This window comes from Centruroides vittatus, unplaced genomic scaffold (assembly GCF_030686945.1).
Source record: "Centruroides vittatus isolate TY-2023 unplaced genomic scaffold, ASM3068694v2 scaffold_450, whole genome shotgun sequence".
Classification (NCBI taxonomy): Eukaryota; Metazoa; Arthropoda; class Arachnida; order Scorpiones; family Buthidae; genus Centruroides; species Centruroides vittatus.
The window spans coordinates 1,606,110-1,629,806 of record NW_027122709.1 but is presented as its reverse complement, the minus strand read 5'-3'; the positions used below and the strand labels follow the sequence as shown (position 1 = coordinate 1,629,806).

At 43.2% G+C, this 23,697-nt stretch overlaps 2 protein-coding genes across 2 annotated transcripts; one reads left to right on the top strand and one right to left on the bottom strand.

Annotated features, from left to right (window-relative positions):
• The first annotated feature begins 604 nt into the window (after positions 1–604).
• Positions 605–4,573, top strand: LOC136989202 (uncharacterized). The gene is made up of 3 exons (XM_067287288.1): positions 605–1,330; positions 4,015–4,067; positions 4,474–4,573. Exons 1-3 carry the CDS (start codon positions 605–607, stop codon positions 4,571–4,573), a joined length of 879 nt encoding a protein of 292 aa, XP_067143389.1.
• LOC136989239 (uncharacterized) lies at positions 4,431–23,603 on the bottom strand. The gene is made up of 8 exons (XM_067287350.1): positions 23,497–23,603; positions 14,510–14,680; positions 8,924–9,046; positions 8,736–8,852; positions 8,495–8,670; positions 8,329–8,430; positions 5,057–5,227; positions 4,431–4,973 (listed from the first exon to the last, which is right to left on the bottom strand). The coding sequence occupies exons 2-8, from the start codon at positions 14,670–14,672 to the stop codon at positions 4,749–4,751; spliced, it is 1,077 nt and encodes a 358-aa protein (XP_067143451.1). The 5' UTR covers positions 14,673–14,680; positions 23,497–23,603; the 3' UTR covers positions 4,431–4,748.
• Positions 23,604–23,697: the final 94 nt, after the last annotated feature.

The following is a 23,697-nucleotide window of genomic DNA, read 5'->3' as shown; positions in this document are numbered from 1 at the left end:
GAATACAAAATTCAAACTAAACGTTTTTAAAAAGTGGAACTAATTAACGAAAAAAATAAAAATAAATAAATAAATAAACATATAGTGAGAAACTAGAAAAACAACAATAATAATAACAAACGAACATAATATCAATATTACCTATCCTAACTAGAAATAATTCAATTTAAAATATAACTAAGTTCATGCCCCTCCTATAAGTTTTTAAGGGCATATTTCCAAGCCGAAGGAAGACCTTCCGCGTCCCTTGCGTTAATACATTTATCTTTTAGCTTACTTCTGTAAATTTCCATTTTTTCCGCTGTTCTCGCCAAAGTTGGGGAAATGTACCTGTTTTATGATTCTCGCCTCATTCCACCGTACCACGGATCCTTCAGCTTGCCCCATCTGGGCTAGTACTGTTGTATTGGACCCTTTTCTAATATCATACTTATGTTCCTTCATCCTAATTCCTAAGTTTCTAGTAGTAACCCCCACGGTATTAAAAAATCAAGATAAAGGGAAAAGAGAAGGCTACAGCAAGGATATCAGATACACTAAGGGATGGTTAAGAGAGAATAATTTGATTGCGGCGAGAGCAGATAAAAGCAAACAAATTGTCATAATGAAAAAACAAACGTATGATAGAGCCTTAGAAGAATACATCAGAAAAACAGAATGTATCAAGGTCAACAGTAATATAGTTCAAACTATTGATAGAAGGGTTAAAAAGCTGGAGGAAACCAAACTAGCGAAGATATTACCGTTTCTCCGAAAATGCCGGAACCCTAGACCAGGGCTCCCTAGACTCTTTGCCTTCGCTAAAACCCATAAAGAGGGTAAGGAAATAAGGCCTATTGTGGAAAAACGAAAAGGTCCTACATTTCTCCTAGAAAAAAGATTGCAAGAATACGTCTCCGCGTTGATGGAAAGTAATAAGTTTGTGGTAAAGGATCCTGTTATGGTAGTTAAAGATCTACAAAGCATTACTTTGATGGATGAAGAAGTGGGAACTGTGTTAGATTACGAAAGTATGTACCCGTCGATCAAAGTGGAATCCTGCGTAGAAGCGCTGTTGGAGTTCTTGTTTAAAGAAAACCCAACGTTAACACAACACAGAAAGGAGGTTATAGAAATGGCTAACCTAGTATGTTGCGAATCCTTCTTCGTTTACGAAGACCAAACATTCAAGCAAAAAAGGGGAGTACCAATGGGAAGCCCGATTTCGGGGCTCCTTTGCGAACTTGTTGTTAGAAAAGTAGAATTAAAAGTGCTACGCGGCTTCGAAAGGGACATAGTATACTACAAGAGATATGTAGATGACATTTTCATAATATGGAAGAACAATCGGGTAATTGCTAACTTTGTGGATAGAATTAACGAAAACGAAGAAGGCCTTAACCTGAAGCTTGAGCAAAAAAGCTCTAGGATGTTGCATTTCTTAGACATTAATATCGTATTTAGCAAAGGGCATATATCCACTGGCGTATTCATTAAACCTACACATAGCCCACTTTATATCCCTGCTAGCTCTTATGACCCTTATAAATATAAGTTAGCGGCATTTAGAGCTTTGATTAGAAGGGCCTTTATATACTGTGAAAATGTGATAGACCGACTTACGGAGATAGAAAGAATTATACGGATAGCAGGAACATTAGGGTATAAGAGGAAAGTCATAGAGGGAATTATTAGAAAATTTGAGACCAGCAGTGATAAAGACACTAGACAAGGGCCTTATAGGTACACGAAATTTACATTCAATAAATATCTAGGAGGGATTATGAAAGAAATAGCAAGCTTGAAGGATGCAAGGGTGATCTTAAAAAGGGCTCCGAATTTGTATAAAATACTTAGAAACGATAAAGGATTAGTTAAAAAAGAAGATAAGGCAGGTGTGTATAAGATCCCCTACGAGAACCAGCTGTTAGGTATTAATTTTATTTCTTTTTTTTTTAACTCTTTCCACCCTGTGGGCACTAAGAGGGCCTCTTTTAGTAGGCCCATTATGGGTTCGGCCAGGCCCACAATGGGGCGACCGGGTGGTGAGGGACGGGGCCGACATATCCGAACGGACCACCCCCCGAAAAATTCCTGGGGATTTTTCGACCCGTTCGGATTCGATCCCGGGTCCCCCAGAGCGGTAGGCTGCCAGCTTGACCGCTCGCCCATACGAGAACCAGCTGTTAGGTATTAATAAAGAGTACGTGGGGGTTACTACTAGAAACTTAGGAATTAGGATGAAGGAACATAAGTATGATATTAGAAAAGGGTCCAATACAACAGTACTAGCCCAGATGGGGCAAGCTGAAGGATCCGTGGTACGGTGGAATGAGGCGAGAATCATAAAACAGGTACAGTACATTCCCCAACTTTGGCGAGAACAGCGGAAAAAATGGAAATTTACAGAAGTAAGCTAAAAGATAAATGTATTAACGCAAGGGACGCGGAAGGTCTTCCTTCGGCTTGGAAATATGCCCTTAAAAACTTATAGGAGGGGCATGAACTTAGTTATATTTTAAATTGAATTATTTCTAGTTAGGATAGGTAATATTGATATTATGTTCGTTTGTTATTATTATTGTTGTTTTTCTAGTTTCTCACTATATGTTTATTTATTTATTTATTTTTATTTTTTTCGTTAATTAGTTCCACTTTTTAAAAAACGTTTAGTTTGAATTTTGTATTCTATGTATGGAACGTAAGCGTTCCAATTTTTGTATTTCGACCTGATGATGGCCTATAGATGAGGCCGAAAACGTTCGTTTAATTAAAAATTTCTCAGCAAGCATTAAGGTGTTGATTTAAGTTTTTTATTTAATTCTGCTGGGTACGAGTATGAATCAGTAAAGAAGGGTTTCATAAGAAAAAACCTGTAAATTCTAACAAGAAATAAAATCTTCATTAAGTCCGACCTACTTCATTAATTAAAGTCATTAAGACCAAATTAAATTTTGGTGGTAAAAGGTGGACGGGGAGGGTGGAGAGATAGAGTACTCACGTGTCATATCCCAGTGGGGTCAATTCGGATATGAAAGGAAACGTGAGTACCCTCTATCTCGCCATCCCGTCGACCTTTCACTACCAACACTTAATTTAATAGCATCAATGCCCCTTACATACAAGCTACCGTGCCGAATTTCGTCTTATTCTTTACTGCATTTTGAGAATTTAAACGAAATTGACGCCAACACACACGCCATTGTTTTCGACTTTTTTGTTCGGGAGGTGTCAAAACGTGGAGATTTGCAAAGATTTCGGAGGAAATAATTAGACACGATTCCAATACTTTCCCTCGTTACTTATACTGTACATGACAACCGGGAAAGTAAAAGAACTTATTCAAAATTCTAAACAATATTTAATTTTTTCGCGACACACGGGTTGAAAAACACCGTGAAGAAGTTTCGTCCATTTGGGAGATACGACATCCAAAGTCCTTATCGCTGTGGGCGCGACTTGGGTGCTTTTGTTCCACGGTAGTGTCATCTCGATATTTATTCGGTTCGTCTGGCAATGTTTCGAAAATCCTGGGAATTGGCGGGATGGCAACGTCAGTCGAATAAACCTTTTCCTTTTCGGCTACCGTGGCGTCGGGTGTATCACGATCCATGCGTTTGTAATTTCGTAGTGTAAAATCCTACGGCATCGCGACACGTTCGTTTACGATCATCTCGCGTACGTCGTTACCGGTAACTCGTTACTGGGACGTCGTATCTTTTGCAAGACCACCGGCGCTTCTTTTCGTATCGGGTTGCACTAAGAGGGACTCTTTTAGCAAGCCCATTATGAGTTCGAGCAGGCCTACAATGGGGAGGCCGGGTGGTGAGAAACGGGGTCCGAAATTTCCGAACGGACCACCTTCCGAAAAATTCCTGAGAGTTTTCGATGCGTCCGGATTCGATCCCGGGGCGCCCCGAGCGGTATGCTACCACCTCGACCACTCGGCCATCCGGCCTAAAACGGAAGTCTCGGATATTCCGAGGCAGATTTTATTTTTATTCATGTTTGATTATTTTTTTGCGCTGTCGGAAGATAGAAACGGGGACGGATGCGTATCCGGTTAATGGAGAGGATGAATGGAAAGAGTACGTCGATCGTTACTACTTTCTCCGGGTATCCGATAGGGAAAGTGGAAAACGGAGTCTGGTTTGTTTCTAGAGCCGCGGTTCCTACCACCTAGGGCATGGGGCAAAGCGCGTGCGTACCGTTTTTCTCTTTCCCTCCGCTAATTTGCCGTTACGTCGGTAGTCTGAAGTGGGGCTGAAAATTTACTCGACGGAGGCGAGTTCCTCCCCGTCGGGTCCGCGGCGGTTAATCACAAACGGCAGTTGGCAGTGGAATTTGCCGTCTTCTGGATCCGGGCCCGTTTGGCCGTCCCGTGGTTTTTGCGGGCGGCGGCGGCGACAATTCTCGAAAGGTGCGAGAGTAGGAAGTAAAAAGAAACTGCGAATCTCTTATAAATTTATTTGAGGGTTTTCAAAATTCCGTTAGACAATTCGAAAGTTTGGAAGAACGATTTACCCATTTTCCTCCGGCCGAGGAACGTAGCATTAAAGAGCGATATAAATCGCTGGATGTAAAAAAGTTGTAAAAATTTCGCTCCGTCGTTTACGGACCGACGGCCAATAAATAAAGATCCCCGAAGAACCCGTCTACCCCGAGCGGAAGACCGGGATTATTTTCCCCGGAGCCCGGCTTTGGGAAATCGGCCGAACGTTCCGTGACTTGAATAAATACGATTTTTCGTTTCCGGACGGATTCGGTCCTCAGTTCTTCGGGTTCATGTTCAAGCCGGCGTCTTCGGTTTCGGTGGGCGGTCCCGTCGTCCACCTTCCGTCCTCCCCGGAGCCGGAGGATTGAAGGGACGGGGTGGAGATGGACCCTGTGGAGGTGGACCCTGTGGCGGCGGTCGAGTCTTGCGGTTTTCTCCGAACGAAGGAAACGGTCATCTGTCCGCTGTCTGCCAGTTGGTAGGCGTTGGCCGCGCGCAACTGCCGACAAAAAGAAGAAAAGATAAAAGGTGTGAGCGGAGGAGGGCCGGGCACAGACTGCGGGGGGAAAAGATAGACGTTACCCAGCATTCGAAAGTGACATCGTCTTCCACCTGGATGTCTCGGAATCTGATAAGCACGGCGGGCGGCAGATAGAGGGAACGGTCGAAATCGGTTGCTGGAAAGAAACGGACAGGAAAACCTTTGGGCGGGAAGAACTGGACAGGTCCTGTTTTCTTCTTCTCCTCCGTTTTCTGAAAAGACAGACAAGCAACTTTTACACAAATACAAACGTAAAACCCACGCTTCCGCCCCTCCCGGAAATTGGCGTTTTCCGCCAAATATTAAAGTATCCGCGGCTCCCCACTCTCCCGAATTAGCGGACATTCCTCCGCCCCTCCCACCTTTTCGACTCTTCTCGCGCTCTACCTACCTCGGCCCAAATATTTCTTCCTGGCCAAAATAGCCCCACGTTATTTACCGATTTCTAAATATAAATCCCGAACTGTCCTCTGTTTTATTTTTCGTTTTTGGCTCTTCCCTCCCGCCGGCCTCTCTTCTTCCCTATCCGTTCCGTATCCGATGATCGCCGGTTCCTGCACTTTTCGGATTTTATTTAAAAATTAACTTTTATATTATTAATTGCAATGAATAAATTAAATTGTGTATGACGCCATCTGTTACGAGATTTTGTTACGAAAATTTCTATATTTTTAATTGTTATAAAATGAAAAAAGACTTAATTTTGAGAGCACAGACGAATTAAAAAATGAAAGGAAAAAAAAACTGTAAATACTAAAAACCAGTAAAATCTTCAGTGAATCCGAATCCCAAGCCAGAAAGACACGTGACCACTCCCTATCTCTCCACCCCCTCAACCTTTCACCACTAAAATTTAACGGCATGGATATACATATCCATAAAAGATTTTGCTGTTTTTTTCCACTTTTTTGGGTTCGGGGGTCTCGAAACTTGGAGATTTGTAAAAAAATTCGGAAGGTCTAACTTGACACGATTCCAATACTTTCTATTATTATGCATACGTAACAGCCAGGAAAGTAAAACAGACCTCGACTATAGTACTTGTATATACGTAAATTACCTTCCCCGGAACGTAGGTTTACAACATGGACAGATTCCACGCAAATCGGGTCAAAATTACATTTAAAATACAATAATAACTTAACGTCGGATGTAGGGGGTTGACCTCCAAAGAATTTTATATTTTCGGACTCAGGACCCTTCAAATGTCGAGAAAAGCAAAAAGAAAAATTTCGGGTGTTTTTTCTGTATATGGATGTCAGTGTGTGTGTGGGGGGGGAATGGTTTCGGAATTTTGCGGGAAGGTTTGTTTGTCTATTAGGGAGATCGATGCTTCTATTAAATTTTGGTGATTGAAGGGCCATGTCTCGAGTAGGATCGGACTTAATTACGATTTTACTAGTTATTAGCATTTACAATTTTTTTTTTCATAAAACCCTTCCCTATCCTCAAAATTAAGCTTTTTGCCATTTTATAATAGTTAAAAATATAAAAAGTTTTAAAAATAAATCATAATAACAGATGGCGCCACCAAATGTCGCCGGGAAAGTTAAACAACTGGTTGAAGGATTTTATATAATAGTTTTCTAATAGATACCTATTAGAAAACTGGCTATTATGTATATATCGCAGTTTTATAGCGGGCACTTTAATACTATAAGTTCTCGCGCTATAAGTTAGTATTCGCGCACCTTTCAACTCGTTACGCCGACTTTCGTCCGTCTCGAAAAAATCCTAAATCTTACAATACAATCGAGATGGGTTAATAATCCTGCATTCCAGAATTTTATTTTATTGTAATTTTATTAATTGTATTGTGCAATTGTGTTATAATTGTACTAAGCGAATGTACTGTAAGTCATTTTAATTATTAAATGAAATAAACGTTTTAACTTTGCTATTAGAAATGCCTTTATTTTTGTTCAGGAAATCGAAATAATTGTTTTTCTAATGTTAAAGACGTTATTATATAGCTTGCAAGTATTAAATAAACTTACCCTCGTTAGGATGCTATCAATAAAAAAATAATATGCTAATAATGGTCGGTATAACCTGTGTCTACACAACCGTTATTAGGGGGCGCTAATATATCATCCACTGATCAAACTAGCAATATACAGCCCTGTCGACTGTGTACAAAAATATTTAAAACATTTCAAGAATGCAAAAAAAAAAAAAAAAAAAAAAAAAAAAAAAAGCAACTACTAGAGGACACCACTAACTGCCAAGATCGACACTAGGGGGCTCATAGCAATAGACGCGTAAAGGCCGCCATTATTTCGATCTCTCAAGTGCAATAGTTAAGAGCAACACAAGTACCACAAATGTGGAACCCCTACCAAAACACGAGAGTTGTGTAACTTGCGTTACGGTTGATGTGAGTCTTCGTTTAAAAATAACTTTTATTATTAAAGAAAAAATAAAATTGCGTGTGGCGCCATCTGTTATTAGATTTTGTTACGAAAACCTTTATATTTTGAATTACTATGAAATGGCAGAAAGTTTAATTTTGAGGGTACGGATGAATTTTATGTAAAAGTGCAAACGTTAATAACGAATAAAATCATTAAGTTCTGCCCCCTCTCGAGATACACGACTCCCTCTATCTCTCAAACTTCTAAACCTTTTACCACCAAAATGTAATAGCATCAATGCCCCTCATATACAAGCCATCATGCCAAATTTCGTTTCTTAATTTTAACCCCATTCTGAGATATTAAACAAAGTAGACGCCAACACACATACACACATACATATCCATGAAATGTTTTTGCCGCTTTTTGGGTGTATTGGATTCGGGAGGTCTCAAAACGTGGAGATTTACAAAAATCTCGGAGGGTCAACTTTGACACGATTCCATTACTTTGTCTTATTACGTATACAGAACAGCCGTGAAAGTAAGCGGGAAGTCTATCCATAGCTACAAAACAGCAGTGACCCCAATTATGAAAATCTAGACAGACACATCGCAATACTTATCAACGGAGCACGTACCACCTCCCTTCTTACCAATCACTTCCTGTATAATCGGAATCTAGCGAGTCACGATAAATGTAAATACTGCCCTACTAAAACTGACAATACTCTCCAAAAGTTGGACGAACGCCTCATCTTCAAAAAGATCAGGAAATTCCTTTTACAAAATAGTGACATCAAAAACAACGAAATCGACAAAATTAGTGACCGCCTGAAATAAATAAGTTCACGCACATTAAGAGAATTTTTCAGTGAAAATATGAATCACAATGAATACGAGAGTAAGTTTTATTTTGGTTTTCACTAATCCGACGTCAATGATCGAAAAGTAACTTACTTTTAGGACACAACTCAGGCTGACGAAGGTCGGATCGTACACGTTTCTCCACGAGTCATCGACGTCTTCTTTTCTGTAAACCACCGGCTTCCAGTCTTCCGACTGAAAACACCAGAAAGATTATAGATATGAAGGAAGACACCGGGGTGAAATGGCAGCTATTTACCTCCTCGATCCGAACCAGGACGCAGGGACTAAAGGTTCCGTTATTCTCCCGGTAACCGAAGTGATCTTTGGCGCCGCATTCTTCTCCCAACCATTCTCTGTTGAAGTAGCAGGGTCGACTATAAGACGGGGAAGAGACATAACAACTGACGCGATGGCCGGGATGCTGCGGATAACCTGTCCAAATAGATTATTTAGTCATTTCGAAAGGGTCCCGTTGGTCAGGAAACGATTACACTTACCGTTCAAGATGTCTTCCAGGGAGCCCAGACCAGAGGCGTCCAGGGGAAGGGGGAGGGAGTAGATTCCGGGCACCGCCGTTCCATTGTCGGGCATAAAAGGATACACTTTGAGAAAACCTGTGGACAAAGCGGGTCGGGCCGTTACCCTCTCGTCTTTGGAGTCTTCGGTTGGAAGAAGACGTTCTTACCTTTTTTCTGCATCAGTTTTTCCGAAGCGAAAGGCTTGCTTTCGGGAATTCCGGGTAAACGCACGAATTGGACGCAGAGGATAAAAGTCAAGGAAATGGCGCCAAAGACGGCCGCGATCAACCCTGCGGATACAAACGAATTTAGATTCTCGGACAACGTTCTCATCTGCGCAGACAGTCTACCAAAATGGACGACGGTGATTTCAAAGGAACGAGAAAGGAGTGACGCCTATTGGAAGTTTCGACGCTCGGGTGAAACAGTCTCTGCGGACGTTTCGCTAACCACCCCGAATTTAAATCTCTATATTGTATTTACGGGACCGAAATTTACGTAAGGAATAACATCTTTTACGGGAGCACCTCCGTTTTGGAGCAGAATATTTGGGAAAACTGATGAGTGTAATTCTAAGCATCCCGAGCACTTGGCATTTGACACTCGGCTCCCAAATTGTTTTTACGTATTCTGATTAGAAAAAGTAAAATTGCAATGGGCACTTTTATTTATCGGGTAAAAATGAGGAATTCGAAAGATGTCATTAACGATTAAAATTTATTCTTAAAATATTTTCGCGAATACGCCAAAAAGCTATACCAAGTAATAATTATACGCTTAATTAAACAATAACATTTTTTCCTCCAAAATCGGGCTAAGTAGAGGTTGCTCGCAAAAGCCCAAAGCGGCGTTCAGACCAACCGCACGGCAATAATCCGATCAAAACAGAGCTGAAATGCCCAGAACCCAGCGAGAGGTATTTTATGAATGAGCGGTGTTCCGGTGTGAGCGCAAATATGAAACAGCGAAAATTGCAAGAGCTGCTTTCGTAATAGTTTATTATCACTCGAAGGAAAAAGTAAAAATTCCTAGAAAATGTCGCGGTTGAGTTACGCCGATGCCAAAAAATAGGCAATTATATGGCGGAAATAATCTTTTAAGTTAATTGCATTTTACTATCGAAAACTAACGCAAGACTTTCGTCGTGCGTTAATTATCTCGATCGGTAAGACGCAAATCCCGCCGACACGCGGTAAAAACCAAAAACACCGTCCAAATAGAACGCGCACGAACGTAACCCTTTCTTTGATGTACCGACACTTGCCAGGTGGGCTCGAAGTTGCACGATGCGGCGCAGTTTGCCATCAGATACGAAACAAAGACGTGCAACGCAGCTCTGTTTGGTATCTGATGGACGGTTGGCCCGGACGCGTCTTAACCAAGGCCTTTTGGGCAATTCGTTATCTTGCGGGAAGTGGCAACTCGCTTACGAAAACGGGAGATTTTTGAACCTTATTTTTTTACGAAAGTCAGTTTTAAATACGGTAATTATACGGAGAAACAACAGTAATTACGTATTCTGTAGAATATAAGTACTGTTTCCAGAGCCGGCGCTAGAGTTTAGCGAGACACGCATTTGACGCCCCTTATCCTCCTACATAAAACGAAAGAGAAATTTGTTTCGAAATGCTATACCAATTAGAAGTGCAATACCTTGCTCTGTCAATCAATATTCAATTCGCACTGTGTAATATAAATAAAAATAAAAAAACATTAAAAAAATAATACGCCTGAAAATTCTGTGTAAATTTATGAAAATTTTACGCCCTGAACAAATGCTCAGTCTGGTGGTAAGGGAGCGGACGACCCTGCCTGTTTCGACTAAGGTCTATAAGCGCACGGTCGGGACACCAATGTTCCTATGGAGCCGCCATATTGGGTCCTTTGTTCCAAGGTCAGGGTATAGATTTCATGCTATGTACTCTATGTGCAGTAAACTGCGCGTTCCTTCGAGTTCGAGCCACGGAATTCCTTTTATAATTTCAAATACAGTATCTTTTCATTTAGAGGTTACTCTGACGTATAATTAAAGAATTTAAATAGGTTTCAAAATAAAAAAACTATGTCAATGTATAATACAGTACGAGGATAAATTTTTTTAGTTTTGAAATGCAAAATTAGAGAGGAAATTTGGAAATATTTGTTAAAATAAAAATATATTTAATTTTCTATATTCACATGCATTTTTTTCATTACACACACTGCAAACAGTACACACGACCTCAAATGAATCAATATGGCAAATGCCGCCATCCATCGCGGTATCGAGTCCAGACCTCGTGTTTATAGACCTTGGTTTCGACATTGATAAATATACTTCCGTTGGGCTTTTTAAACAATTAAGTAAAAATAGATAATGTAAAATGACTGTAGAAGTCGCTTATCGTAGTGGCCAAAACACGCCTAAATCCACGCCACAACCACGATCACAATTGGTGGAAATTCTAGGTTTACCGACCCCGAGGTTATAACAATATCTTAAAAAAACAATCTAAAAATATATAACTTGAAGTTTTATCTATTATAATTAGCCAAGGATTTTTCCCAGCACCAAGCTAAATGCTTTGATAGTGTACAGTACTTCCATAATTAAGAAAAACCGCGCAATGGCTGGAAATGCGGGCAAAAAAGAGAATTGGGAAACATTTATACGAAGAGTCATTTTTATCCTTAAAATGTGGATGTTTCCACATAAAAGAAAAATAAATAACCTTAACCTTATGGAATTATGTTTGGAAATTTAATGAATAATTTTTTATTGTACAAAGTATTGGTGTTCCAAGCTAAAAGAGGACGTGTTCCGAGGTGTACGATCGTGTTGTACCTAGGAACATCGGTTAAAAGTAAAAATAAAAATATTTTTCCCACGTGTAGATTCGAGAATAGTAAATGTATTAGGTGCATTATGTAAGGACGGTAGTTCTCTTTTATTTTGGCAAATACAAAGATACAAAAGTATTGTTAGCGGTTCGTTAAAAAAAAGAAAAGAAAAGAAAACCGAAAGTGTTCGAGCTACAACGGATTCTGCTACGTGATTTTGTTTTTGTATGTCGACGAATGTGACGTCTGGTCTATTCTGATGGATTGTTTCGCGAGTGATTACGGCCATCGTAGTATGTTTCGCGTGTGTTCTTTTCTAAAACCGTCTGCGGTGTGTACTGTATTTGTAGTGCGCTTTCTGGGTGCGTAATAGTTTGTTGGACAACTTTTCCCGTATTATGTTTATAACTTGGTTATATCCACTCTAAATACTCTTAGTCGTAATCTATCGTACTCTAAATATCGACTCGATTATTCGTCGAGTAATTACACGTTCTCACTAAACCTTTTTCTGCTTATTGGTTTGGCTTATTTGGTTGCAGCAACGGGACAAATGGACGATCTACCGAGGGGAAATTCCTCCCGGGAGTTCTTTTATGAGAAACTGGCCCCTATTTAGGTGTTTCTAACGCGAAGAAAATCCGGAAAACTGTTCGAATCCCGACAGGTCAAAAAAATCCCCAGGAATTTTTCGGGGGTGGTCCGTCCGGATATGTCAGGCCCCGTCTCTCACCACCCGGCCGCTCCATTGCGGGCCTGGCCGAACCCATAATGGGCTTGCTTAAAGAGGCCCTCTTAGTGTCCACAGGGCGGAGAGTTAAAAAAAAAAAATCCCGGAAACTGCACGTGGCCAGGCGCAAACCCACGACCAACTAGCAGCGTTAAACGTTGGCCAATGCACCCCAGCACTGGCGTACGCACGAAAATTTTTAACCGGCTTGACTTTGTTGCGTTTCGCGCCCCTGTCTTACGGCGAAAATCACGCTTAAAAGTCCATGTATTCATCACTGTGTCGTGCTCGAGGTCACTGTCACCAAACGGTCACTGTGCCGGCACGTCACTGCTGTGTGTAAATGGACCCTAAGTCGACGATTCCGAAATATTCTTCGCGCCTTTACGATTTTAAATCGGATTTCTAACTCGTACAACGGAAGAAACAGTCGAATTTAACGGAGAAACGGCGGATACCGAACAGAGAATAATTAAAGAGTTAAAAATGTAACTTAACTATATATAAATGAAAAAGAATGCATTTTTGGGACAGTCAATTTTAAGGTAGTCTTTTAAAGTTGTTTTCGTTCTTAATAAATTATTATTATTATTATTATTTAAATGTATGTTTTTACAGGTTTAAATAAAATAAAAATAAGTAGGAAATGGAAACTTTTTCCGTACGAATGATTTTATACGTAAACCCGTTAGCGCTTTTACGTTTACGGAACGGACCTTAGATGCGTCTTTCCTTACTGATCTGGATTTACTTTTATCGGGACTCTTCCGCCATTTTTTGACCAAATATCGTTCAACAGACGGAACGGATCGGACGGGCGGGCCATCCGCCCAAAGGGGAAGTTTTCCGGGTGGACTTTCTGCCGGAAAGCGGTTCCTATTTAGGCGTTACGGAGAGAAAAAAGATCCAAAAGATACCCGCCGGCGCGAGGCGTTTTTTTTTCTGCACCCGGCCATCCGTACATCGAAGTGACGACCGGTTCGATTTACGGCATTTAAATACCCCGACCCCAAACCTGGGTTTTGGTTTTCGGGCACGAGACAGAGGTAAACGGTCGACGGTCCGATTTACGCTTTCTTCCGGCCAAGAGCCAAAAGGGATAACCGGGAATTCCGTCTCCGTTCTAGCGTTACCGGCCGACGCCCGCCACCCACTGTCCCAACCGGGCGAAAAATACCCCGCCCAAGCGAAAAAAGTAGACACCTGGCCGAGCCACCGTCACGTAATTACTACCGAAATTAACGAAAATAATATCAAACTTTTCCATAAAAAATCGGATGGCCGGGCGGCCCAGGCGGATGCCGGTGGCCGGATCCACGCCCCTGATTTAAGCGTAAGATCGTTACGGGAAAGGTAAAAGGCGCAGAAGCGAAACTCGAGGAAATATTTAGAAAAGTAGCGAATTCCCGGGGTGACGGAAGATCCTTCCACTTCCGTTCCGCCCGGATCCGGTCTTTCCTCTCCAGTCGACCCGGAAAGACTATCGGTCAAAGGGAAAATGCCTGCTGAGTCTCGTCCCGACCGATTTTTAATAACTGGAAACGGAGTAATTCTCTTCCGCAACTTACACCGGCGCGTAATTATAATCGGCCACCGCGACTGGACACCCGGGCCGAAACGAATCGCAACGGGCGTAAAATAACCAAAAGAAGCCGGACCATTCGGTCCACGGGACTAAACCTCAGTTGTCCTCCGCCGCTTCACCGTTTCGACCCTCCTTCCCTCGTTTCACCTCTCCAACTCTCGCTCCGTTTCCCCGGATTTCGCTTCCTCTCCCTCTTTATAAAGAAATGGGAGGAAGGACCGCCAGCCTTCTTCCTCCCATTACCTTAAAATTTTGCTTTCCGGAATCGTCCGACTTCCGCCTTTCCTCGCCCTCGCCTCCGTCGTCCCTCCGTTCTTTCTTTTTATTTCCGTTTACCACTTTCCTGAAGAGTACAAACGCCATCTCCCACTCCACTTGCCCCGTCCGCGGGTTTTCTGTCGTTTTTCTTCCTTTGTCCGCGTAATTGCGCTCGGATCCGCGCGGTTTCCAACGCCCGATCTTCCGCCGTCGTTTCAACGCCGATTTTGAGCGCCGCCACCCGAAGGTTTACTTTGGTTCGTTAGCCGAAAACGGCAGAAAACCCCGGCGGCCGGAAACGAAAAGACGACGAAAGGCGAAACGGCCGTTTCCGGAGAAATTTGAAAAAAGCTTACTCACATCCGAAAGGAATCCTTCTCCCGCCGCGGGGAATCCTGCGGTGGTCGTCTAGGAGACGGTCGACTCCCGTTCCGTCGGCGTCCGGTCGAGAGGCCGTGGTCTGCTGCGAAGGGGCCAGAGACACCAGAGACTCGGTCACCGCGTACTTCTGCGTCCGGGGCATTTCGGCGCCTGCCAAACACAAAGAAAAACACACCTTCTCCGTTATCCGCTCCTTCGCTTCCCTCTCCGTCTCCGCGCCGATACCGCCGCCGGCGGGAAACACCTAGGGGAGAAGGTGTCCGAGCGCGCTGGGACGTCGACCGATGGTTCCGAAAGGAGCGAAAACTCTCGACGCGGTTAACGGCGACGGTGGAAATTTCCCCGCGTTACGAAAACATTTAATGACGAATTAAAATGGGAATAAGGTCGCGATCGATCATTCGAGACGATTGTCTCTCCGCCGTCGCCGACGCCTTTCCGCGTGTCGACCGCCGTTCTCCCTCTCTCAACCCTTCCTGCCAAAGAGGAAAGAGCGCCGGTTCCGTCTTTCCGTCTGAAGGAGTTGGAAGGAAGAGAAGGAAGACGAAGAAAAAATCATGGAAAAAAAGAGGTTCGGATTAATTTCTGCATAGAAACGATTTCCTCCGACAATGTTTTTCCTTCCCGGGACGCGAGAAGCGCTCCGCGTACGGGGGGGGGAAGAGTTCGATTAGAGTCGGCAGGTGCTCGACGTCACGAAGAGCGACGGAGCGTGTCCCGAAAATCGGCAGCTGCGTCGTCCTCTGACGGCCGAATTCCTTCGTCTTTTCCACCTTTCTCCCCCCCTCATCCGCCGCTTTCCTCGCCGATTTCTCCTTCCTACCCGTCGGATGCCGGTGGAAGAGGGGAAGACGGAAAGATTTCCCCTTTCTTCTCTCCTCCGTCGGGCGTCGGGTGGCCGACGCGCGCATCCCGTCCGCCGGAGATCCGCCGAAATCGGTTCCTTCCGCGTCGTTCCACGCGTCCCGCGACCGATCTTTTTCCCGGCGGAAAGTGGGCGAATTTCCGGAGAAAAAAAGGAAAGCGGTTTTCTCCCGTTTTCTGCCAGAAAAACGAAGTTTCCGTGGCTTTGGGGCCCCGGACTGGGACGGCCGACGCCGGGTTTCCGGAGGGCCCGACTCCGAAAACGGAAGGGGAAGAAGAGAAGAAGCGCGCGCGGCGAGGCGACTTACCCGTCGGGTGTCCGAACCGCTAATGCCTCCGCCGGCTCCGGCGTCGTCTGGCGGAAAAACTCGTCGGCTAATCCCGCGCTTCTTCTTCCCGTTTTAGCCTCGTTCCCGCTCTCCGGCGAATTTCCGGTCCGGGCCCGGAGGGGGAGGGAAAACAGACGAAGACGGTGTTCCCAGGGGAAAGGAAGAAGGGGAATTCCGAAGGGCCGAAGCGCCGGAATTCCACCGGAGGAATGAGGGAAAGGCGGCCGGCAGGCGGCGCCGCCGGACGGAAGTGACGTTTTTTTAGATAATTACGTAAGAACCCGAGGAAAAATATTAAACCCGCCGCCTGCGACGCGGCCATGGGCGGTAAGAAGTAAGCGATGGTCGGCGCGTCTTCCGCCGGGAACGGGCGAGTGAAGGAGAGGAAACCGAAAGCGTTAAGCCCACCGTTTTCCACCCGGAGAGGAAGGACAGGCGACTTACATTCCGCGGGAAAAGGTAAGGGGGGCGAATGGAAAGGGAAAAGAAAAACGGAACGAAGTGGCGCGAGGAGGCGGCGGGAAGCGAGTTGCGGCGGTTTACGCGTCTTTATAATAACGTAGAAGAAGGGAAGAGGTCAGCATCCAGAAGACAGAGCGCGCGTTTTATCCCAAAGCGGACGGAGACGGGCGAGTGGGGAGGGGGACGAGTAATAGAAAAGACCCGTTTAAAAAGTGGGTGAGAAGTATTTAGGCAGGCGAGAGTCGGACGAGAAATATCTCGCGCCCGCCGCGCGCTTGGTATTCCGCTTCGTCGATTCGGCCGTTTGTCGCTCCGCCTACCGTTTCGCTTTTGTTTTCCTCCGACGCGGGCGGCCGCCTTCCCCTTCCCCGGTAATAAGAACGGTATTTATTGGCGTTTATCGCAGCCAAACGGGAACGATCCGATGGGCCGCGGGATCCGACCTGGCCGTTACATCGCTATTAAATAGCGTAATTTTAATTGGAGGATCCCGAGGCATTTAACTGTTTTTATTATTGTCAAAAGGTAAAATCGTCGATTATCCGAAATTTATAAACACGCCACGCCACACTCGACGATTTACACTCGAATAGGGAACGGACGTTGTCCGTAATTAACAGAACGCGATTTTCTCTAGTTCCGGGTGGAATTTGTTACAAGCGTCTAGAGCCTTGGCAAATCTTAGTTCTAAATTATGCCGCTACGGCGAACAGCGCCAGTCGGGTGGTGGACATAGAGTAATGCGTAACTGTAAATTCGGTTACGACTTACATAGATAAGACCAATTATGATATTTCAAACTTATCATAAACATAAAATAAAACGGCGTCCAAAGAAGGATTTACAAACGTTTAAGTTTGTAAATCCTTCGACCCATATTACCCCCTTCCCGGGAATAAAATACAAACGGACGTGGGTGGCAACAAAACGGAAGAAAAGTTTTTCCGAGATTGTAAAACAAATACTTGGACGGTGGATGGCCGCAGCTTCCCGGGTAATTAATTAGTACGTACCGCGTAATTTGGAGCGGATCGAACAAAACTAAGACGACGGAGACATACACTAATATCCCTGGAGTGAATGGGTTGAAAAATCCCGGTGACGAATGCCCCGGGTCTAACAGATCCGTGCCAGTAAACGTGTACGTATTTTCTCACAATGTTTTTTAGGTTATAAAAAATTATCAATTATACTTACGGAAGGTGCTTTAATACACGTAAAAGCCTTTTCTTTCAATCTTTTCCTAACACACACACACATATATATAATTGTATTGTAATACGGCAGTATGTTCGCTGCGACCAAAATATAGCTTCGTACGGAGATCAAAAGCACGTATGATAATAATGTAATTGTTCACTAGACACATAACACCTATAAATTACGTAAAAAATAACTCAAATAAAATATACATATGTATACAAAACACAAAAAAAAAGACTTACGCGAATGAATACCTGGGTCTGTCGGACTCAAATTGCCTGCTAGCCAAGGCAGACTAGGCCTAAAATTATTCTATTTGAATTTTACATAAATTTGTAGTAACACCCCGTGCAGGAAAGTATGTGTAATACGAATTGCCTACATAAATACATAAGAAATATATACTGCAAAAGTAGCATGGGTCTGTGAGACCCAGGCCATTCGTTGCAGGGATGTATATACAACCCACGAGGAACCCACTTTTTCGACAGACGTAACGCGATGGTTCCGACGAAGCGTTTAGTACTACTGTTCCGAGGAACCGTCTAGCTTAGAGATTCTGACGGAACAGCTCTGCGCTGGGATCGGTTCCGACGGTTCCAGTTTCGGCAGCGGAACAGGACATCCCACCTCCAATATACGTGCTTCTTCTAGAGGGAGTCTGTCGAGATCGATCGACAGACTCTTTCCCGAGATCGATCTGCAGCCAATTACCGCCACGATTCGTTCTTACTTTTAAAGCGCAGGTCGAAAAAGAGCTATTTTCTTTTTAATGGGTGGAATTGTTGCCGGTGAAGAATGACGACTTATTTACCCCACTGTTCTATTATGGAGGTAAAAATTAAAATACGTGTAATTTGTTTTTTTGAACGACACGACGAGTTTTACCCAATGTCCAGTTTACGGAACTTTACTGTATTCTTTAAAGCTTTGTTTTTTTTACGGGTTTCCATTTATGCGGGAATAGTTTTCGTTTCGTTCTTCGTCCGTAACAAATTCATTGGTAATATATAATTTCCATTCCATCGCAACCCATCTATAAAAAAGTGCGTGGTGTCCTCGGCGGGTGTCGAAGATGGAATCGTGGACGGTCGGCGGTTATAAACAACGATTTACACCACGGATTATAAACGCAAAGTCGGGAACCAATGTTCCTCACGGAGTCGCCATTTTGGTTCCTTCGTTCCGTGCCCAAGTATGTATTTTGCGCTCCGTACGTGCAATAGTTCCTTCGGGTTCGAGCCACGAACTTATGTAATTCCAAGTAAAGTATCTTTTCATTCGGAGGCCGTTCTGACATTTACTTTCAGGCTTTAACTTAATACATTTCAAAATATAACTGTCCATGGTTCTTGTAATACGGTACAATGATAGATTTATTTAATTTCGAAATGCAAAACTAGAGAAGAAATCTGGAGATGTTTTCTTAAAATAAGAATATGTTTACTTTTGTATATTCACACACATTTTTGCAATACACAAGCTGGAAACGGGAGCATCGGAGTAAACATTTTTATAAAGTGAAATTAGATCAAAATAAAATAAAACTTTTCTTGCAATGTTCGTGTGCCCCTGTGATCAAAAAGTATCGGGTATGGTCCAATAAAACGAAAGATTGGAATTTATTCGTCAAAATCTATTTCGACCCCTTTCAAGCAATTTCATCCCACTGCAATGCACTTATACCGACGATTTTTTTAATCCTCGAAACACGTCTTCAAATTGTTTTCGCCGAACTCCTCTGGGACTGGCAGCGAATTTTGTTTCGTGGTATCGATCGATTGGAAACGGTAACCGCCGAGCGAAAATATTGGTCCAGGATATGGGAAAAAGTCACACTGTGCCGTATCGGGTGAATGCGGAACCGCATTTGTCGAATTTTTGGCCAAAAATTCACGAACAAGAAGAACATGTCGAACGGGTGTATTATTAGGGTGAAAAATCCGTGTTTTCCAGCTACAAATCGGGTGGTTTTCTACGAATTGCTTGACGCTAAAATAACGCTAAAATAATATTCTTGGTTGACAGTTTGGTCAGTCGGAAGGAATTCGCGATGCGCAACACCACCGCAATGGAAGAAAATAGCTAACATCACCTGCACTTTTATTCACCTCGTCGTGGTCTTTTCGGTTCGCTTCATCTTTTTGAGCGCCATTCACTGGATTCTCGAACCGTTTTCGTATCAGAAGCATAGACTTACGTTTCGTCATCCGTAATGATGCGTTTTATGAACGATTGGCCCGGAGAGAGCCTTCCCTCGGACACTGCAACACGTTGTTCTTTAAAAAATATTCAACGTCTTCGGGAAGACTGGAGAAGCCAGGCGCCACCAGCCCAAATGATCGAGCACCAAATCTACGACTGGAGCGATGCCTTGTTCATCGGTTGAAGTAGACGGTGTATTTATTGTGTTGTTTATTGAACTGCAAGTTGAAAAAATTGTAGACCTATAAATTTCCACTGTTGTCCATCCGATACTGTACATGGCTACATTTTATTTACAGACCGTGAAGCAAATACGTAGTCCGCGTTTTAGTGTTCAGTTTAAGATGAACATTACTGCTTATGAAAAAGTTTTACCCACAGATTTAAAATTTACCAAATATAATAGCTAAAAATGTAATTTAAAACAAAGGAATGGACGTGTTTAAAATAATTTACAGATTTATTTTTGTATAGTAGCAGCAATTATTTTCTCCCGTCCATTTTTTAAACTTCAAATTGTGACTCCTCAAAATGTATCTAAAACATTCAGTTACATTACAAAAGTTATTGCAAACCTTTATTTTATCCACTACACGGCCTGGAATTCTGTGGTTTCCACTCATTGGCGCACCCCGAGAGAGGCTAAGGGACCTGGCACCCTCCAAAGATAAAGGAAAACAAACGGTAGAAAATTTTCCTAATTAAGATTCTTTTTTTTATTTATATTCTATGACGTTTTCTATTTCTATACTACTATGAATTAGCGGTGAAATAAGGTGGGAATTTAATTAAATTCGCATTAAAAATATTGTTATCCGTTCAACTCGTCTTTCCAACAGCAAATCCTGAATGCGCCAGTTTCCACTTTTCTCTTCGGCAATATTGAAGCCATTTAGTTCTCCTGGTTTTATCGCGGGAAAACGAAACAATCTTACACTGTTTGCTGACAAAGTTTTACAATTCGGTGCCGAACATCCCACCGTTTAAACAAAAATGAATAACAAGAAATCCAGCTAATTGAGATCGAAGAAACAGATAGCCAAATTCGTTCTACAAACACAGTATATGGACGAGCTAGAACGTTATACTGTATAAAGAGTGGCTGTAGCGATGCCATGTTTAAAGAAAATTGAATACACGTCCGCCATTTTCTCTTTAGTCAAGGGACAGGCCACGTGTATGTTGCGTAAAGGCAAGGAGCTAGAATATTTTAACTCGTTGTGTAAACTTATTAAGAGGAAGTTTTAAACCTTAACTGATGTGGTGCAGGTCAAAATGACCCTACTTATTTAATTCCAAAACTAGGAATAAACTAACAAAACACTTTTCTTCAACCTTTCATTTAAACATTTCTAAACGACACAAATATTCTGTTGCGATAAGTTAAACGCATCTGTAGTCTTAATTTTTTCACAAGCTGCTAGGTTTTTTTTTTTTTTTAAACTCTTTCCGCCATCTTGGCACCAAGGGTTACATTAACCCTTTCCGCCCTGTAGACACTAAGAGGGCCTCTTTTAGTAGGCCCATTATGGGTTCGGCCAGGCCCACAATGGGGCGACCGGGTGGTGAGGGACGGGGCCCGACATATCCGAACGGACCACCCCCCGAAAAATTCCTGGGGATTATTCGACCCGTTCGGATTCGATCCCGGTCCCCCAGAGCGGTAGGCTGCCACCTTTACCGCTCGGCCATCCGGCCGTCATCTGCTAGGTTTATAAATATGACATTTTCTTAAAACAAGAATTGTTAACATAATGTTTTAATTTTCTAAGAAATTTTAATGAAATTAGTTCTAGATATTTGTGTAAATGATAAAGTACAGTACAAAAGATTAGTTCGTGTTAATTAATTTTTTTTTCATCCAGAATGATGCGTATCGTGCACAATTCGTACACATCCTAATGATAGTTTCTACATATTGGTCTCTCACTTACTGGCATGATTTCTTTGTTCATTTTTGATGGGCAAATGCAACACGTCTTTCCTTTTCCCCAATTATTAGCTCTCAGAAGAATTTTTACTGCAGCAAGGTGGCTCTTCACAGGACAAAGGTCAAAACGTAGTTTTTTTTTAATTGTAAATAGTTTCACAAATAGAAACCAAAATTTCCACAAACTGTAATTATAATAAAAACACAAGAACATTACTTACAGCGTGCTCAGGTCAATCTGATCCCTATCGTACTCAGTACGTTGTTCATATTTTCGGACAATCAGGCCGAGAGTAAAGGTGAGAACCGACCTCCAAGACCGGGAGCCGGTATTCTGGTCACCATCTCTGGTCTCTCACAAGCCGGTCGCTGATTGGCTAATCACTTGGACTAGCCAATCAGCGACCGCCTTGTGAGAGACGAGACCAGAATACGGCATCAAGCTGGTGCTTATAAAATCGAACCCCGTCCCTGGCCATCCGACCGCTCCACGGAGGGCCCGCCGAAACCATAATAGGATGGCTAAAAGAAGCCCTCTTAGTGTCTTCAAGATGGAGTTTATAAAAAAACTCTCGATTTCCAGGACTATATCTTACTATTTTTTTTTCGACTCCATCAAACCGTCGGTACGAAAAGGCTATTTTTCGGCTGCACCCACGAAAAATTCTGTCAATGGTCTATCCCAGTGATTCCCAAACTTTTTCGATCCATCGCCCCCTTTGTTCCATAAAGTCCCAACGCCCCTAACCCATTTTCTCGTGTGAGAAAGAATTGGAAATATTCTTAGGAAAATTTTTCTACGAATCTCACATTTTGTGCCCTTACCGTACATTGTTCTCAACATCTGGAAACAATTAAACGCAATGTTTCCTCTTATCCGCCCGTTTAACAGTTTAATAGAGGAAAGGGAACGGCTGTCAGTGACCCCGACTTTTGCCTTTGGTCATCTTTCAGTACCCCCTAGATTTACCCACTGCCCACAGGGGAGCGATAGCGCCCACTTTGAGAACCACTGGTCTCTCTGGATTCGATGGGGTTCCCGGGAAGAGCGAGTAGGTCGGTCTAACGCTTTAAATTACATAGTACTCGCGTATCGGCCGATAACAAGCGTCCGTCCAGGACGTTTTAAAGAAAGTAGCGAAAAATATTTTGCCTTTCTCCTTACATAATCGTGCAAATTATTTTTACGTCGGCAGAATCGAGTAACGCATAATTAGGTTCGGTAACGGTCGACGGTCACAAGTCGCGGGTTCGGAGGCCAGGGAACGGCACCGTTACCGTGGGTTACGCCCGGTAAGACATTAGAAATGTTATTGCCGACGAGATTAACACTCGTTGATCGGCGAGAGAGAAAATAACGTTAAGAAATTTTTTATTTTAATTTTATATCGGTCGGTGATAAATACGACGAATGGTTTCGTGTAAATACAACCGATATGGGGTTTAAATAACGTATTCGGTCAATGCGTGACGGTAAGCGCGCATTATTCCTACAATTTCTTAATTCGAAACGAATGGTACACTTTCGAATGCACATTTTAGCCCAACGTCGGATTCAAATAATTCTCGGTGGTGACGATATACCGTAGTTTCCATTATCGAGTTACAAACGTGGCGCCGTCGACGTTTATCGTTCGTAAGAAAAGGCAGAGATCGCCCCTCTACCAATTCAAATTGGTATCTTACGGTTAAGCCGGTAGTTAGTCGTGCCGTATTTAACGAAGACTGTCGAATTAGAGACCCTAGCGTCACGTAATTTTTTGTAAATACTCCCACCCGCACACGCATTCCGTTATTTATAGACGTTCCCGTTCTTCGGTTCGATTTTACGTAAAGCGGCCCGGTAAATGGCAACATCCGGACAGGATCAAAAACTTTTCGGATAGTTGTCACGGGATTTTCTCCGACCATCGAGCTTCGGAGTAGAGTACCGATTATCCACAGGCGCCACCCCCAAATAAAATCGGTCTTACCTGGATAGGAGGCCGGAACGAAGTGGGAGAAGGCGAGAACCGCAGGCCGGAAAGTCGAAGGGGATTTCCGCCCTCCGGAATACCTGGAAATTCGGCGAACGGATCCGGCATCGTTTCCGGCCCGACGTTACGTTTTCCTTATCGTTTGGCAACGGTCGGGCGGAGTCACCGGTCCGTACGTCGCCCCTCCTCCTCCGGTGC